The 18052-nt window shown below is 46.7% G+C and overlaps 1 protein-coding gene across 2 annotated transcripts; it reads right to left on the bottom strand.

Moving 5' to 3' along the window:
* Positions 1-3711: 3711 nt before the first annotated feature.
* On the bottom strand, positions 3712-13506 carry LOC118535581 (uncharacterized). 2 transcript variants are annotated; one of them, XM_078063050.1, is made up of 4 exons: positions 13279-13506; positions 11562-11603; positions 8307-8433; positions 3712-6674 (listed from the first exon to the last, which is right to left on the bottom strand). In XM_078063050.1, exons 1-4 carry the CDS (start codon positions 13291-13293, stop codon positions 5107-5109), a joined length of 1752 nt encoding a protein of 583 aa, XP_077919176.1. In that variant the 5' UTR covers positions 13294-13506; the 3' UTR covers positions 3712-5106. The 2 variants fall into 2 exon arrangements, with proteins under 2 accessions (XP_077919176.1, XP_035947845.2); XM_036091952.2 differs by lacking the exons at positions 8307-8433; positions 11562-11603; positions 13279-13506 and adding an exon at positions 7732-8043.
* Positions 13507-18052: the final 4546 nt, after the last annotated feature.

The raw sequence follows: 18052 nt of genomic DNA, 5'->3' as shown, positions 1-18052 counted from the left end.
AAGCTTTGGCAAAGTCACAGGCAAGTCTGGAGAACAAAGATGAATATCTGTCTTTTATAGAGGAAGGGATTTGGGTGGGCTGTTATAAACTAAAGGTCCTTTGGACTAAACTGGGAGTTGTAAGTATAGTGGATTCTCATTGGCTGGGCTGTTGCAGGTGGGGGTGGAGGAAGAAATGTTTCTTACCCCCGATGGGATAGTAAAGTAGAATGGACTTGCCTTGTCCACCTTTACTCTTCCTCTTGGGTCTGCAATTGACAACTAGTGCTGGGAGGCCCCTGCTGCCCTCTGAATCCATTCTAAATGAGGTTTTCTTTTATTAATTTTCACGCATTTAAGAATCTGAAACCTATCTGAAAATGAGAGCAGCTTATCGCATGTGATTTTCCTGCCAAGGTAGTGTGTGCCCTTCAATCATAGAAGCCTGCCCTGTCTAAAGGTAATATAGATACTCCTGCTTCTTTTGGTGTTTACATGGTATGTTTTTCTCCATCCATTTACTTTTATTTTTTATTTATTTATTTATTTTTTAAAGATTATTTATTTATTTATTAGAGAGAGAGAGAATGAGAGACAGAGCATGAGAGGGAGGAGGGTCAGAGGGAGAAGCAGACTCCCCGCCGAGCAGGGAGCCCGATGCGGGACTCGATCCTGGGACTCCAGGATCATGACCTGAGCCGAAGGCAGTTGCTTAACCAACTGAGCCACCCAGGCGCCCTCTCCATCCATTTACTTTTAATCTATCTAGATATGTCTTTATATTTAAAGTGGGTTTCTTGTAGATAACATGTAATTGGGTCTTGTGTTTTGATCCACTCTAACAGTCTTCCTTTAGATTGCATTTAGACATTCAAAGTAATTAATGATATAGTTGGATTACTAATCTACCACATTGATTATTGTTTTCTATTTATTGCCCTTGTAATTTGTTCCTGTTTTTGTCCTCCACCCTTTTCCTCCCTTTTGTAGTTTTAACTGAACATTTTATGAATTCCATTTTCTCTCCTTTTTACCATAACAGTTATACTTCCTTTTTTAAAAAATTTTGTTTAGTGGTTGCTGTACAGGCACAGTATATATCTACAGCTAATCCAAATCCACTTTCAAGTAACACTGCCATTTCACAGGTAGTGTGTGTACCTTAATATAACAAAATAATACTAATTCCTCTGTCTCATTCCTTGTATCATTGCTGTTATTCATTTCACATATATATATTTGCACACATACATACTCAAGTACAGTGTTGCTATTATTTTTTGACAAACTAATGTGTTAGATCAGTTAAGAATAAGACAAATAAGTTCTTATTTTACCTTCACTTATTCCTTTTTTGATGCTTTTTCTTTCTCTGTAGATCTGAGCTATGTCATTTTCCTTTTCTCTAAGGAACTTTTTTTTTTTTTTTTTTTACATTTCTTGCAAGGCAGGTCTACTAGCAACAAATTCTCTCCACTTTTGTTTTTCTGAGAAATTATTTCTCCTTCACTTTTGAAAGGATAATTTCACAGAGTATAGGATTCTAGGTTGGCGGAGTTTTTCTGTCAACATTTTAAATATTTCCCTCCACTCTTCTTGTTTGGATGGTTTCTGAAAAATTGGATGTCATTATCTTTGCTCTTCCAGAGGTGAAGTGTTTTCCTTCCTCTAACTTCTTTCAGGGTTTTTTGTTTTTGTTTTTTTCATCTCTGATTATCTGTAGTTTGAAAATGATATGCCTAGGTGTAGTTTTTTCTTTTAGCGTCTTTTCTGCTTGGTGTTCTCTGAGCTTCCTGGATTGGTACCTGAATGTTTAAATTTGGGTAAATTGGGGAGAAAATCTCAGTCACTATTGTTTCAAACCTTTCTTCTGTTCCTTTCTCTCTTTCATTTTCTTCTGGTATTGCCATTATTCATGTTACACTTTTCCAGTTGTTCCATAGTCCTTGGATATTCTATTTTATTTTTTTTTAGTATATTTTCTGTATGTTTGCTTTTCAGTTTTGACCATTTCTATTGAAATACCCTCAAGCTCAAGATTCTTTTCTCAGCAATGTCTAGTCTACCAATAAGCCCATCAAAGGCATTTTTCATTTTTATTAGTGTTTTTGATCTGTTACTTTTTTTTCCCCTCAGAATTTCAATCTCTTTGCTTACATTACCAATCTGTTCTTGCATGCTGTATGCTTTATCCATCAGAGCCCTTATCATCTTAATGACAGTTTTTTAAATTCCTGGTCTGATACTTCCAACATCCCTGCCTTGTGTGAGTCTGGTTCTGATGCTTGCTCTGTTTCTTCAAATTTTGTTTTTAGCCTTTTAGTATGTGTTGTAATTTTTTCTTAATACTTGGACATGAGGCACTGGTAAAATAAACTGCTATAAATAGACTTTTCACAACGTGGTAGTAACTGGTGGTAAGTTATGAGAGGAAGCATACTATAGGACTACAATTAGGACTTTCAGTAAACCTTTGCTTCTGGGCTATGAATTTCATACATTTCTCCCAGTTCCAGCACCCCCACGTAAGTGGGCCAAGATGGCTAGAGTGGCCTGCACTGGGGTATTTCCCAGGCTCTGAAAAGTCCCCAGCTGATTCTTCTGAGAGCAGTCCTTGTTAAGAACAGAATGTTCTGATGTATTTCAAATTCCCAAAAGTATGATGATTTATGTTCTCCTACCATAGCACTGGGGTTTGTGGAGGAGGGTCAGCTCCTGGGTTTCCTTCATTCTCTGTTCCTCTGTTGGACTAATTTGGGGAACAGCAGTTTGTCCTGCCACCTCACTTGTCTTACAGACCTAAGAAGAGTTGTTGATTTTCCATTATTTTCAGCTTACTTGTCAGGATGGAATGGCAACTTCCAGCTTCTTACATGCTGGGACAGAAAACAAAAGTCCCTGTCTTCTCATATTTTGTTCTAGTCTTTGACTTGTTTCTTACTAGGAATTTAGAATGTGCATGTCTATAATTACCTAAAACTAGGCTTATTTAGATATTTTAAGTATCTTCTCAATCACTCAAATCTTAAAAATTTGATGAAACAAAGTTTTTTTAAAATTTCAATTTATCTAAATTCTAGTTAGTAACATATATGGTAAAATTGTTTTCAGGTGTAGAATTTAGTGATTCATGAAACAGAAAGTGTTAAATGTAAATATAAATTTAGATAATTTTTTCATTAAATATTTTGTTCATGTTGAGATTTGAAAAATGCAATCAGAGAGTGGAATTGGGAATTGTTTCCCATGTCTCACTCTCAAACTGTTTTCTTTCCCTTTCCTATTCTATAATGCTTGTTGCTTTCCTTTCTAAATTTCAAATTTCTCAATAAGGCACCTGGTTTGAAGATTACATGATGAAAAGATGACCTCAAGCAAGAAGAAATCCTACCAGCAGACTGCCTTTGGGCCTGAACTACAACACTTCCTTGATCCCCAGCCTGTTGGCCTACTCTGCAGATTTTCAACTTGCCAATCAATCACAAATTTAGCTAATTCTTTAAAACACATATCCCCCCCCACCACACACACACCCTGATGGTTGTTTCTCTGGAGAACCTAATATACCACAGAACCGAACACTTAAAAATAACAAGATAGTACACTTTATGTGTATTTTACACAGTAACAAATATTTTTTTAAATGCCCTAAGAATTTTTATGACACAAAGACATAGCTTAAAAACACTGCTAGAAAAAAAGAAGTCAAACAAGAATTTTCTAGAAAGGTGGTTCAGATGGTTCAAAAACTTTTATTGATAATGAATTCATATGAAACTGAACTTAAATTTACTTTATTTAAACTTCACTTTCCCATTCTACACAACTCTTTTGCTCAGTGATTAGCACCTTTGTTGTTTATAGACAATGCAGCTCTAATACGTAACACAGAGCCTTGTTATTTGATGCCATGCTTTTGCACACACAACGTGGATAATACTAAAAATACATATATGCACTCAGTGTAAACAGCTATACAACAGTAACTGTAGGATTCCCTTTATATGAAATTCTAGAAAATGCAAACTAGAGTGTCCACCTGGGGATGGCAAGTTGGGTAGGGCCGGGAGAGAGAGAATATGAAAAGGTGCTAATGGAAACTACAGGGCCTATGGATTACTCATTATCAAGACTCTGGTGATGCTCCCATTGTGCACACATATATGAAAATATATTTTACACTTTTAATAAATGCAGTTTATGTCAATACCTCAATAAAGCTGTTAAGAAATAAAGATTCCATATAAAATCTGGATGTCCTCTTCCTCTAGAAATAATATAACATCTGGCAAATCTGTATTGACTCCATCAACACCCTTCCCTCTATCTTAGGTACGTCAACTCTGATTCCTTCTCAAAACAGAAGGAAATGCTCAGAGAAGAAAATGCTGACAAATGGAGAAATCATGCTAAGCAAAACAAGCCCGTCACAAAAAGACAAATACTGTATGATTCCACTCACGTACAGTACCCAGAGTAGCCGAATTCATAGAGATGGGGTATAAAACCACAGTAGCCAGGTGTGGCAGGGAGCGGGTAGGAGGAGCTGTTCCATGGGTATAGTTTCAGTTTTGCCAGATGAAAGGAATTCTGGAAATTAGTTTCATAAATATGTGAGTTTTTTAAACTACTAAACTGTACAATTCAAAGACAGGGTAAACTGTGCTACATGTACTTTGCCACAACATAAATGTAAAATATATATTACAGTAGTTCCCAGCAACAAGTAAGAGCAGGTATTTGGCTGAAGTCTTTCCCCCTCTACAATACTCTCTGGCGTGGTGTGAACTTTTTGGTACTGAACAAGGTTAGAGTTTTAGATGAACAAATGCCCGTATTTGTTGCACAAGTAAGGTCTTTTTCCATCGTGAATTCTCTGATGTGTAATGGGGCTGGAGTTGCACCTAAGACCTCACATTGACTGCACTCAGAAGGCCTTCCTCTGGTGACCTCTTGATGTCTAATGAATGGCGAGCTGTCCCAAAACAATTTTGCACATTCCCTTCTCATAAGGTGCTTCTCCAGTGTAATGAGCCTAGAATAGTACCTAAAGTCTTCACCATATTCTCTGCACTCTTAAGTTTCTTTGCCAGTGTAATTCTCTGGTCAATGGCTTGGAGTTGTATCTCAAGATTTCCCCACATTTATGGTGCTCATAGACCTGTTTTCATTGTGGATTTTCTGGTGATGAACGAGGTGGGACTTTCTAATGAAGGCCTTCTGACATTTGCTGCACTCATAGGGCCTTTCTCCAGTGTGGATTTTCTGATGCTCAACAAGTATATGTTTGTGGCTAAAGGCTTTCCCGCATTCACTGCACTCATAAGGCCTCTCTCCAGTGTGATTTCTCCAATGTTTAATAAGGTTGGAGTTATACCGAAAGAACTTCCCACAGACACTGCACTCATAAGGCCTTTCTCCAGTGTGAACTCTCTTATGTCTAATGAGTCTGCAGTGGTACCTAAAGGATTTCCCACATTCGCTGCACTCATAAGGCCTCTCTCCAGTGTGATTCTGCCAATGTTTAATGAGCTTCGACTTGTACCTAAAGAATTCCCCACATAAGCTGCACTCATAAGGTCTTTCTCCAGTGTGAACTCTCTGATGTCTAATAAGTGTAGAGGTGTACCTAAAGAATTTCCCGCATTCACTGCACTCATAAGGCCTTTCTCCAGTGTGAACTCTCTGATGTTTAATGAGTGTGGAATTGTACCTAAAGAATTTTCCACATTCATTGCACTCATAAGGCTTTTCTGCAGTGTGAACTCTCTGATGTCTAATGAATGTGGAGCTGTACCTGAAAAATTTCCCACATTCGCTGCATTCATAAGGCCTCTCTCCAGTATGAACTCTCTCGTGTCGTATCAGGCGATAGTTGTACCTAAAGAATTTTCCACATTCTCTGCATTCATAAGGCCTTTCTCCATTGTGGATTCTCTGATGTTTCATGAAGTTGGCATTGTACTTAAAGAACTCCCCACATTTGCTACACTCATAAAGGCTTAATCCAGTGTGAACCCTCTGGTGACTAGTGAGTGTGGAGTTGTACCTAAAGAATTTCCCACATTCATTGCACTTAAAGGGCCTTTCTCCAGTGTGGATTTTCTGGTGCTGAACAAGGTGAAACTTTTTAATGAAGGCCATCCTACATTTGCTGCATTCGTAAGGTCTTACTCCAGTGTGAATTTTCTGGTGCTCAACAAGTACCTGTTTTTGGCTGAAGGCTTTCCCACACTGAGTGCACTTGTAATCCCTTTGTCCAGTTTCAAAGGCCTCCCCACACTCAGTGTCCCTGTGTGGCTTCAAAGCACCGTGAGGGGCCAGGTGCTGGAGAAAGCCTGCACTGGCTGGGAAGTCCTTCCCACCTCTGCTGCATGTGAAGCTACTCTCTGCCATGTGAACATCGTCGTTCACAGCAAAGGAAGGACTCGCCTCATCCCTTCTGGAAAAGCTGTCTCCGATCTGATCCTCTTGGTGCTGGTGCAGGTTTGCCCCACAAATGGACAGCTCTTGATCAGGGTACATGCCACCATGCTCAGCCGAGGGCGAAATGTCTTTCCAGACTGGGCCGCACATCTCCCAGGGCTGGGACTTCTGGATGGATGGGCCAGGCTTTGGGGTCCTGACCTGTGACCCTCCTACAGAAACATCTTGCTCTGAAGGGACCTCCTCATCCTGGGCTCCATGCCAGCAACCTGTAAGCAGAGAAATGCTGGTGAAGTGCCTGCTGACTTCGTTGGGAGGAGGCGGCCCCATCGGGAACGTGTGCCAGACACACCCACGGACGAGGCCACGGGACTGCTGACGGGTGAGGGGGACTCAAGACCGTGAGAAGAAGGCCCACTGTGCAGAGCTCAGCCTGGCAAGCTCCTGTGATGGGAGAGCCCTGACTCTGGGGAAGAACATAAGGGAGGGGTCCTGTCTTAGTCCATCTGGGTTGCCACAACAAAATACCACAGACTGGGTGGCTTATAAACGACAGAAATTTATTTCTCGCAGTCGTGGAGGCTGGAATTCTGAGATCAGGGTGCCAGCATGGTCGGGTGAGGGCCCCCTCCCGGGCTGCCAACTTCTCACTGTGTCCTCACACAGCGGAAGGGGCTAGGGGGCTCTGTGGGCTCTCCTTTACAACAGCACTAATCCCATTCATGGGAGCTCTGCCCTCATGACCTAAGCACCCTGCAAAGGCACCATCTCCTAATACCACCACACCGGGCATGAAGTTTGCAACAAAGAATTGGTGGTGGGGTGGTGGGGCACAAACACTTAAAACAAAGCAGGTGCTATGCAGGGAGAAGAGGCAGGGTTTTCAAGTCACTCCTGTGCAAACGGCTATGGCTGCTGGTGACCGGTGAGCACGGTGCAGAAAACCGTAAACAGACCTAGAAATGCCTAACCACACGGAGATACTGCAACTCAAGAACTACTTAGGGATACGTGCAGGCCTCACAATATCCTAACTATAGCTCAAATGTTGGCGAGCTCTGCAAAGGGAGCAATGAAACAGAATCCGGGTGAAGGCCAACAGGTGTTGGACTGTGGTGGAAAGGGGATTCGAATTCAGCGTAGACATGAAAATGGAGAAGAAAAGGTAGAAACGAGGTGTGGCCCCTGGCCCTGGCATCACACAACGGTGGACAGAGGACAGGTTCCCCGCTCTGACACACACCCCTCCCCTGCTCCTTCCCACCAGGGCCGTGTACTTTGGAGTGTCTCCTGCCAGTGACACAGTAATGTCCACCTGTTAGGGACCTGGGGTCCTGCCCACTGCTCGAGGTGAGCACTGATGTGGCACCTGAGACAGGCCAGGCCCAGACGAAAGAAAGGAAAAGGCATGGCCAGTGTGCGCCCAGAGTAACCCAACACAGGATATCCAACATCTTAAAATTACAAGAACTTCACAGGAGAGACTGTAGAAACAACCCAGTGTTCCCCAAAATTAGTAATTAGGTTGGTGCCTGAAACTCCTAGCACGGGCAGGACCCAAGAAAAGTCAGCAAGAGGAACGGGGGAAAGCCCGGGGCACCAGGGTTCCACGCATCCAGACTAAATGACCCAACCAGGGACGAGACAGGTCTGAGGATCTCAGACAAACTTCAACATCTCTGACCTCTGAGCCTGATCTTGCAAGTGCTCAGAGCAGCAGGGACGGGACCGCGTGGGGAGAGTGGGTGCAGTGCGCACGGCCCAGTCCCGGCACCAGTAACCAGTAACTGGAGAGGAAGTCGTACCCACGGTCTTGTTGTGGAAAGGACAGCGCTGCCCCGGACCAAAGAGGAAGAACAGAGCCCAGCCCAGGACACGGGGCGGGGGTGTACGGGCCTTACCCAGGGAGGACAGGAGCGCAAAGTTCTCCAGCATCACAGCATGGTACAGAAATCGCTGAGCTTCATCAAGGAGGCCCCACTCTTCCTGGGAGAAATATATGGCCACGTCCTCGAAGGCCACATGGCTCTGCCGAAGTTGGAACATTTGGTTCATGAGCAGCTTCTTGTGTTACCTGTGTCTCGTGGATTCTCTAATTATCTATTTGCCATCCGTTAATTACAGGGCTAAACGAACAGCCAAATGTGTTTCTGTATCTCCCTCGCAATCCGGGGCCCACACTGAGCCACCTCCTTCACTAACTCACACACCGAGTCGACACTTCCCCTGCCCTAGATCAACCAGGGCCAGGTACCAGACAACCAGGGACACCCCTTCTACCCCGAAAATTATAGAAAAGGTACACGAAATTTATAGAAAATAGCCATCAGTAAGCTTTTCACCGTACCCTTCCGGCATTTCTCCCAGAAAGTTCCATAAAGCCTCTGACCTAAGGAGTCCCTTTGCTGGCGTTTGTCTCCTAACCCAAACTGGTGCTTCCTGTTACACGGTGTGCTCCCACCCCTCGAGAAACAGAATAAAAACCTTCTTTTAGTGTCGTTGGTCTCTCCATGTCATCACTCACCCACCTCCATAAATTAAAATCCTGTGGGTGCAAGTATCTGATACACTTCTCTCACCAGGCCCTTCGGTCCTTCCTGCACACATCCATCCCTGCTCGTCCTCCTCCCTGACTTCCCAATGTGGAAGAGTCACCAGCGGCTGGTGGCACTGCTGCCTGCTCTCGCCTCATTCCCATCGGTCACTGTGTCCAGAACACAGCATAAGACATGAGTAGTGAAGGAGCAGAAGAACATCATCTAGGTTGTGGGCCTGGCAATGCAGGGCTCTCCCTCCCTCCAGCCAGCCAGTTTCCCTGGGGTTCCCCAGGTCTCGTCTGAGAGGTAAGACTCAGACCCTCAAGTCAAACTCAGACTTGTCCCTCTCCCTTAAGCACCAGAGCCAACCACTCACACTCCACCTCACCTGCATATTGGATGTCGGACTCACGCCCCTCACAACTCTGACTCCTCCACAGACACCCCCAGCCCACACCACTGGCATTTCCTTCACGTCCTAACAGGCAAATACATCGAGGATCCAATTCAGCCCTGGCCCTGCCCCTGAACACCAGAAGTCCAAAGGCCCCTAGCGCCAGGTCCAGCCCCAAGCCCTGCTTTGAAGGCCTGGCTTCTTCTTCTTCTTTTTTTTTTTTATTTGAGAGAGAGCACAAGAGCGGGGAGCGGGAGAGGGAGAAGCAGACTCCTCACTGAGCAGGGAGCCCGATGCGGGACTCGATCCAGGGACTCCAGGATCATGACCCGAGCCGAAGGCAGTCGCTTAACCAACTGAGCCACCCAGGCGCCCTGAAGGCCCAGCTTCTTGCTTCATCCTCAGCCACCTGCCTATGGGAGGACGTCACACACTCTCGGCCCTTTCTCCCTTCCGTATCGCACCAACTGTCCCATAAGCAGTCAGAACCTTCCTTTCTCCTCATTTGAAGCCCAGGAACACTTAGCTCTCCACCCATATGCCCACTCCACATGAGGTCTAGCAATGCTTCAGGCTGACCAGTTTCCCCCTCAACATCTATCTCATGTGCACTCCAGTCTCAGAAGACTTTCTCACTCCTAAACCCCTGTCTCTCTTTCTCTCTCCCCGTGTTTCTCTCTCTCTCGCACACACACACAAACACAGAAACACGGCTTCCTCAGCTTTGTGATGCCCCCCACCACCACCCAGGTGCCCAATGAAGAAACCCAGTACTCAGGGCGCCTTGGTGGCTTCAGTCAGTTAAGCATCTGACTCTGAGTTTCACCTCAGGTCACGATCTCATGGGTCATGGGATCGATCTCCACGTTGGGCTCTGCGCTCAGCGGGGAGTCTGTTTGGGATTCTCTCTCTCCCTCTGCCCCTCCCACCACTCACGTGCTCTCTCCCTAAAATGAATCAATCTTTTAAAAACAAACAAATAAACAAACCCAATACTCAGGTCCTTCATTCCCATTCCTGCTCCTCTAATGGCATCGCCACCATAACCTAGAAATGCTGCCTCCTAAATCTGATCCCTAGCTTCATCCTAGCCCGCACCCCAGCCAGCACGCTGTTGCTGTCTCCAACTTCAATCTATCCCCAGAACTCCAGGACTCTGTGTTCAAGTGCCTACTTGAGGGGCGCCTGGGTGGCTCAGTCGGTTAAGCGTCTGCCTTCAGCTCAGGTCATGATCCCAGGGTCCCAGGATGGAGCCCCACGTTGGGCTCCCTGCTCAGTGGGGAGTCTGCTTCTCCCTCTCCCTCTGCGCCCCCCCACCCCCAGCTCGTATTCGCTCTCTCTCAAATAAATAAATAAAATCTTAAAAAAAAAAAAAAAAAGTGCCTACTTGACACTTCTCCTGGGAATCTCTGGGGCATTTGTGACATAGACAAAAACCGACTCTTCATGTTCCACCTGCAAATTCCTCATACCACTGACTTCCTCCATTTTAGTTCAAGCATCCATCCTTCCTAACAAGGCCAAAAACCTGGGGGCATCCCCAACTCTTCCCTCTATCCCACCTCCTCATCTCCCTGAGTCTCCACATCCTGAAACACGAGCAGCTCTAGCTGCAAACACATCCGGAAACCAGTGCCCCCTCTGCTTCCACAACCACCACTCCTTGTAGGCACCGCGACAACACTCCCCTGGAATGCGGCAAGCATTTCACTTACACCGCCGTCTGTCTTCCACTCTGTAGCCAAAGGGAACCTGTTAAAATCTCAGTCATAGCACCTTCCTCTTCTGTTTCAAACCTTCCCTACCTCCCACCAACCTCAGACTAGAGGTCCAGAGCCCCAGGCTGTCACTCAAGGTCTGATACCTGTGCACCCCTACCCAACCCCAAGCTGGCTCCCCATTCTCACCAGCTAGAAAAGAGACGTGCAGTTTCCTGAACATCCCAGCTAAGTCTCATCTCCAAGCATGTGAACATCCTGAATCCTGTGGCCAGGATTCCCTGCCACTCTTGCACCAGTAGTTAGAAAAGGGAACTGCTCTACATATAATCTAAATATAGGATCCTGGGCCTGGGGAAAGCCCATGGTCTTCAGACTTAAGGGAGTGAGAAGGATAAGAGAAGTTTCAGGACACTACCACTCCCTGAGGGTATATATATACTGGGTTGCCAAAAAACACCTGGGTGACAACCGGGATGGTTGAAAAGTGGGACATCCTCCACTCACCTGCACCGGGTCCATAAGCATTTCTGCCACCTCCGTGGGACCCTATGGTAAGAAGGAGACCATGAGAAATGGGTACCATGGAAGGATCTTATGAACTGAGCTGGACCACCACCCCTGCCCTGTCCTGGAGCAAAGTGATCTCAGCCTGGTGGTCTAAGTTCAGCTCCTCCAGAAAACAGTGCTGCCTCTTATCAACTGGGTGACAACTGTTACTGTCCACAGGATCAACAGTTTTGTTATATTTTCAGTGCAAATGAAGTAGTAGGGTTTTGAAATTTGAGGTCTTTATTTTTACCGCTTTCTAAGATTTCATAAGATACTATACATAAAACTTCACACTGTAAACAAACAGGTAAATTAATGTCAAATCAATCATGAAGTGTTTGCATAAATTTAACTTGTTGAATAGGTTCATTTCTAATTGTCTACCTCGGTGTACATATTTAAAAGGATATTGATTGAGTACTTAAGTCAATAACTTTTTTATACGTTCTTAAGGAGTTGTAGGAAAAGGCTGAACAGGCAGACAAGCTACTAGTCCATACAGCAACAAGACCTGCCTGTTACATAACCCCCAAAAGAGAGCTTGTTGGAGGCCCTCAACTGGACGGCAGCTCGCCCCTCTCGCCCTGAGGGCTGGGGGCGAGGAAGCAGTCCCCTGTCTGGGACCCTGAGGCTCCATCAGCCTGGCTGACCTTGCCCTTGCTCCACTGGGAGTGGCCCTGAGCTGAGCTGCAAGTGGAGAGTCAACAGCAGCACAGAACAGCGGCTGCACCGAAGGGAAACTCCTCAGCCCACCATCTCCCTTCCTAAAGACACAGGCGAAAGGTCTCTCCCACAGCAAACCTCTTTTTTGAAGGAAGCATCAGGGATGCCAACACCTGCTTCCCATACCCTGCCCACCAGTAACTCTCCAGCCCTTGCCTCCCTCACCATCTAAAATCACCTTGAGACGCCCTCCTTGATCCGGCCCTCCGGCCACGCTCTGGTGCCGTCCACGCCCTCCCCACCTGTGACAGCCCAGCCCTTCCCCGGCCTCCAGACCTTTACCTCCACAGGCTCCTGTCAGGTCTCCCCCTGAGATATCTCAGCATCAACACGTCCAGAATCAAACTCATGGTCTCCCCGACACCCGCTCCCTGGGCTCGCTCACCCCACCTCCGCCCTTCAGATGTTCAGGCAAAGAAGCCTAACAGGGCCCCTCACTCCCTACTTCTGCTCACACGTGTGTGCGAGGCAGCAGGAAATCCTGTCGGCTCTGCTGTGCAACTCTACGCAGCATCTCCGCGCATCCCGCTCTGCCGCCGCCGCCCTGGTCCAGCCCCCCAGAACCCCCCGGGGGGGGCCTGCATGCCCCGTCCTGCTCCCCCTACCTCCAACTTCCGACTCGGGGCGCGCCCCTCCCATCCCCGGCCCCTTGCGACCTCCCGCGGACGCCGGCGTGGCCACTGCAGGCGACACTCCACCCCGCCCCCTGTTCCCCGCACACACAAGGGTCCCGGTGCCCCCACCCCTGGTCTCGACTCAGGAGCACCTGCTGGATCCCCGCCCCCGCCACGCCCCACCGCACGGACGGAGCCGGGACCCCACGCCGGGGCGCCCTCTGCTCCCGCCCCGCGGGCCTGGCTGTGGGGAGCTGAGCGGGCGCCCCTCCATCCGGAAGCAGCGCTCGGGGCGAGGGGCGGGCGGCTGAGGGCCCGGGGGTCGCAGCACCCACCTGAGCCGGCTTCATCTGCGCGGCCTCCGCCAACGACCGGTGGGAAGAGCGGTGCGGGGAGCGGCGGGCGACCGGGCGGGGACGAAGGCGCCTCGCACAGGCTCTGCGGCCGGAACGACGCCTCTCCCCGCGTTCTCCCGCCCTGTCACCTCCGCACCCGCCAAACGCCTCGGAAGCCCTGAAACCCCGAGCCCGAGAGCAAGCAAACTGACGCGAAGGCACGCCGGATGTCCCGCCCCTCGCGATGCGCACGCATGCAGGCGCCACGCCCTCACGGCTCCATTGGCTCAGGGGCCGCCGCCGCCGCGCTCCGCAGACTCACGGGGTTCGTAGTTGCCACCGCCCTCCCTTCTCAGGCGAAGGCCCGCCCCCTTCTGCGGCGGATGAGACTCGAGGCTTCGTCAGGGGCTCTGGGAAATGGAGTTCCGCGGCTCCAACGGGGGGCGGGGTCTCGCCTGCTCTTAAAGGGGATCTATCCAGGTTTCTCGGAGCGCGGTCCCGGAAGTCACAGAACGGTTAGGGACCTGTTACTTCATATGCTAAGGAGCTCGGGAAGTTCCCAGAGGCCACACAGCCAAAGGGACACACCGTGTCACGACAGCACGGCCGCTTAGCTGTCTACGACCTTGTCGCTTTTCAAATACAGACTGAATCTCTGGAGTCCGTTCTAACGAGGACACGAAAGAAAAGGCTTCAGACGGAGCCATGGAGGGGAAGACGGGGGAGGCACGACGGGGCACCGAAGCAGGGAGAAAGGGTGAAGCTGTCCTCGGATTCCCAGAAAAACATCTTTCCCGCCTGATCAGTCAGTGGTTGTGTTGGAACAGTGAGTAGCATTTCTTCAACTACTACTACTCCATACCTGAGGTATTTGTCAATTCCTTTAAGAATCGGATCTCTGCCTGAAAAGAATAGTGACTTCACACACCCGTCTCCTGCCAGGATGCTGTGTGCTCCTTTCATAGTTGGGGCACCAGTAAAAAGGGAGCATCCTGTTCTTCAGACAAAGGGAGGAATCCACTATCGCATCTCCTTGCCGGGAAGAGATTGATCAGTTCACTGAAACTCTAGCAACAGTGTCATCTCAGGGAGTAGAAATTACCTGAGAAAAACACTTGTGAAATGGAAATTACTGAAGTGATCAGTTATTTATATTTTTATATTTTAAGGATGTCTTTATTTATTTATTTTAGCGAGAGAGAGCAGGGGGAGGAGCAGAGAGAGGGACAAGCCGACTCCGTGCTGAATACGGAGCCTGATGTGGGGCTTGATTGCAGGACCCTGACATCAAGACTTGAGCCAAAATTAAGAGTCAGGTCAGTTATTTAGACAGATTAGCAGAAATACTTCTAGGGAAACATACCTGTAATACATTAAACACACACACACACACACACAACTAAACACATGGGGCGCCTGGGTGGCTCAGTCAGTTAGGCGTCTGCCTTCAGCTCAGGTCATGATCCCGGGGTCCTGGGATCGAGCCCCGCATCGGGCTCCCTGCTCAGCGGGGAGTCCGCTTCTCCCTCTGCCCCTCCCCCTGCTCATGTTCTCCTTCAAATGAATAAATAAAATCTTAAAAAAAAAAAAACATTAAGAAAAGTTAAGATCTCAGTGAAGTTTGAGAGACAGTGAAATCTGAAAAGCAAGAGGATGAAGCCAAGCCTATGGCTGTGCATGAATCTTGGCCACAATCAGGTTTTTTGCTGAGATTCTTTTTTATACTTGACAATGTGGCTATTAACTGCTTGGAAGGGATAGAGACGATATTTTTAAAGAGTTACCTCAAAGGTGAAAATGAACAACCATCTGTGCTGTGCTATTTACTGATCTTAGAAATGTACGGTGCATACCTGCTGGATTTCAGGCACAATGGTGGGTGCACAGGACACACTGGGGATAGGGTTGCCAGCTGTTCTCTGTATACAGGATTGTTCTGTGTTTTCTGTAGTTGTTTATTTAGCATTCATTTATCTGAAGGCCAAACTAATAGTCAAAGATGTATACTTCTCACAGACTTGCAAAACTGCTCTTATAAACACAAGAACAAACCCTAATCTGTTTTTACTTCCTGCCCAATAAAGCACTTTAGTCTTAAAGGCATACTCTCAGTTCCTCCTCCCGCCCCCTCCTTCCTGCATGTCACATGGTTTCATGTGGCCCTCCATGGTGTGCTGTGTCTCGTATTTCCAGGGTGTTGAGAATTTAGCTAAGTTACTTCATGCTGTCACTGTCTCAGCATCCATTTTGTTTGGCCAAGCCGCCTGCGGGGACACTGACATTCACCCCCTCATGGAAGCACATGCCCTACATGACAGCCCAAAGAGCCACAAGCAAATAAAAGTTCCTGATAGGACTGCCAAAGACCCTTGTAATGAACCATCCCTAGCCTCCCAGCACTTGTATGCCTTATGTTCACCCTTAGATAAGACCTCCTTGGAGCTTACCAAAACCCAGCTCTTTTTGGTTTTAACTGAACACCTGGGTGACTCGGTCAGTTAAGCCTCTGCCTCTTGATTTCAGCTCAGGTCTTGATCTCAGGGTCATGAGTTCAAACTCCGTGTTGAGCTCCATGCCCACCGTGAAGCCTACGTTAAAAAAAAAAAAAAGAATTGACCAATCTGGGCTTAACTGGGAAATCTGGAAGCACTAAACCCATGGACCCTAGTAAAGGCATGTGCCCCAGGTCATGCCTTTCTTTCTGCCTGCACTCTGCCTTGATGTCCCTGTGTGGCCCCTGGAAGTGTGCCATGTAGTTCCTCCAGGACCTGTGAGTATAAACTTCTCTTTTTCAATTTCTCTTATGGTCTGTCACTGAACCACAACCTGACCCACCATCCAGCACCCCGTGCTATACTTAGCAAATGTTAATTTACCAGTCATAACACAGGAAACTGTTGAGTAGCACAACTTTCCTTTCAATGGCATTTACCCCTCCATGTTGCACTCAGTCACCTTTATAAATCAAGACTCTGTCACAATTCAAGGACATGTCCTGTGTTTAATGATTTGGTCCTGATTCCTACATTGACTTTGTCAGGACACCATAAATATCCGTATCACAGCTTTTTACAATATGTTACAGAAAAGTCATGCAGATGACATGATACTCTATGTGGAAAACCCAAGAGACTAGACCCCCAAATTGCTAGAACTCATACGGGAATTCAGCAAAGTGTCAGGATAGAAAATCAATGCACAGAAATCAGTTGCATTCCTATACACTAACAATGAGATAGAAGAAAGAAAAATTAAGGAGTCGATCCCATTTACAATTGCACCCAAAACCATAAGATACCTAGGAATGAATCTAACCAAAGAGGCAAAGGATCTGCACTCAGAAAACTATACAACACTCATGAAGGAAATTGAGGGAGACACAAAGAAATGGAAAAACGTTCCATGCTCATGGATTGGAAGAAGAAATATTGTTAAGATGTCTATGCTACCTAGAGCAATCTATACATTCAATTCAATTCCTATCAAAATACCATCAACTTTTTTCACAGAGAGAGAACAAATCATCCTAAAATTTGTATGGAACCAGAAAAGACCCCAAATAGCCAAAGGAATGTTGAAAAAGAAAACCAAAGCTGGTGGCATCACAATTCCAGACTTCCAGCTCTATTACAAAGCTGTCATCATCAAGACAGCATGGTACTGGCACAAAAACAGACACATAGATCAATGGAACAGAATAGAGAGCCCAAAATGGACCCTCAACTCTACGGTTAACTAATCTTTGACAAAGCAGGAAAGAATATCCAATGAAGAAAAGACAGTCTCTTCATTGGACAGCCGCACACAGAAGAATGAAACTGGACCATATCCTTACACCATACCCCCAAAATAGACTCAAATTGGATGAAAGACCTAAATGTGAGACAGGAATCCATCAAAATCCTAGAGGAGAACACAAGTAGCAACCTCTTTGACCTTGGTCACAGCAACCTCTTGTTAGACACGTCTCCAAAGGCAAGGGAAACAAAGGCAAGAATGAACTACTGGGACTTCATCAAGATAAAAAGCTTTGGCACAGCAAAGGAAACAGTCACAAAACCAAAGACAACTGACAGAATGGGAGAAGATATTTGCAAATGACATATCAGATGAAGGGCTAGTATCCAGAATCTATAAAGAACTTATCAAACTTGGGATGCCTGGGTGGCTCAGTCAGTTAAATGTCTGCCTTTGGCTCAGGTCATGATTCCAGGCTCCTGGGATTGAGCGCTGCATCAGGCTCCTTGCTCAGCAGGCAGCCTGCTTCTCCCTCTGCCTGCCACTCCCCCGCTTGTGTGCTCTCTGACAAATATATAAATAAAATCTTAAAAAAAAAAAAAAAAAAAGAACTTACCAAACTCAACACCCAAAGAACAGAAATTTCCTCAAAGACATACAAATGGCCAACAGGTATATGAGAAAATGCTCATCGTCCCTAATCATCAGGCGAATGCAAATCAAAACCACAATGAGATATCACCTCACACCCGACAGGACAACTATTACCAAAAAAGCAAAACACAAGTCTTGCCAATGATGTGAGAAACTGGAACCCTTTCACACCGTTGGTGGGAATGCAAAATGGTAGAGCTGCTATGGAGCGTAACATGGACATTCCTCAAAAAAACTAAAAATAGAACTACCATATGATCCAGTAATCCCATTTCCAGGTATACACCCAAAAGGACCTGGAAGAGATATTAGCAGTTCCATGTTCACTGCAGCACTATTCGTGATAGCTAAGATGTGGAAACAAACTAAGTGCCCATCAACA

The sequence above is a fragment of the Halichoerus grypus genome, chromosome 15 (genome assembly GCF_964656455.1).
Source record: "Halichoerus grypus chromosome 15, mHalGry1.hap1.1, whole genome shotgun sequence".
Taxonomy (NCBI): Eukaryota; Metazoa; Chordata; class Mammalia; order Carnivora; family Phocidae; genus Halichoerus; species Halichoerus grypus.
This window is presented reverse-complemented; position numbering and strand designations above follow the sequence as displayed.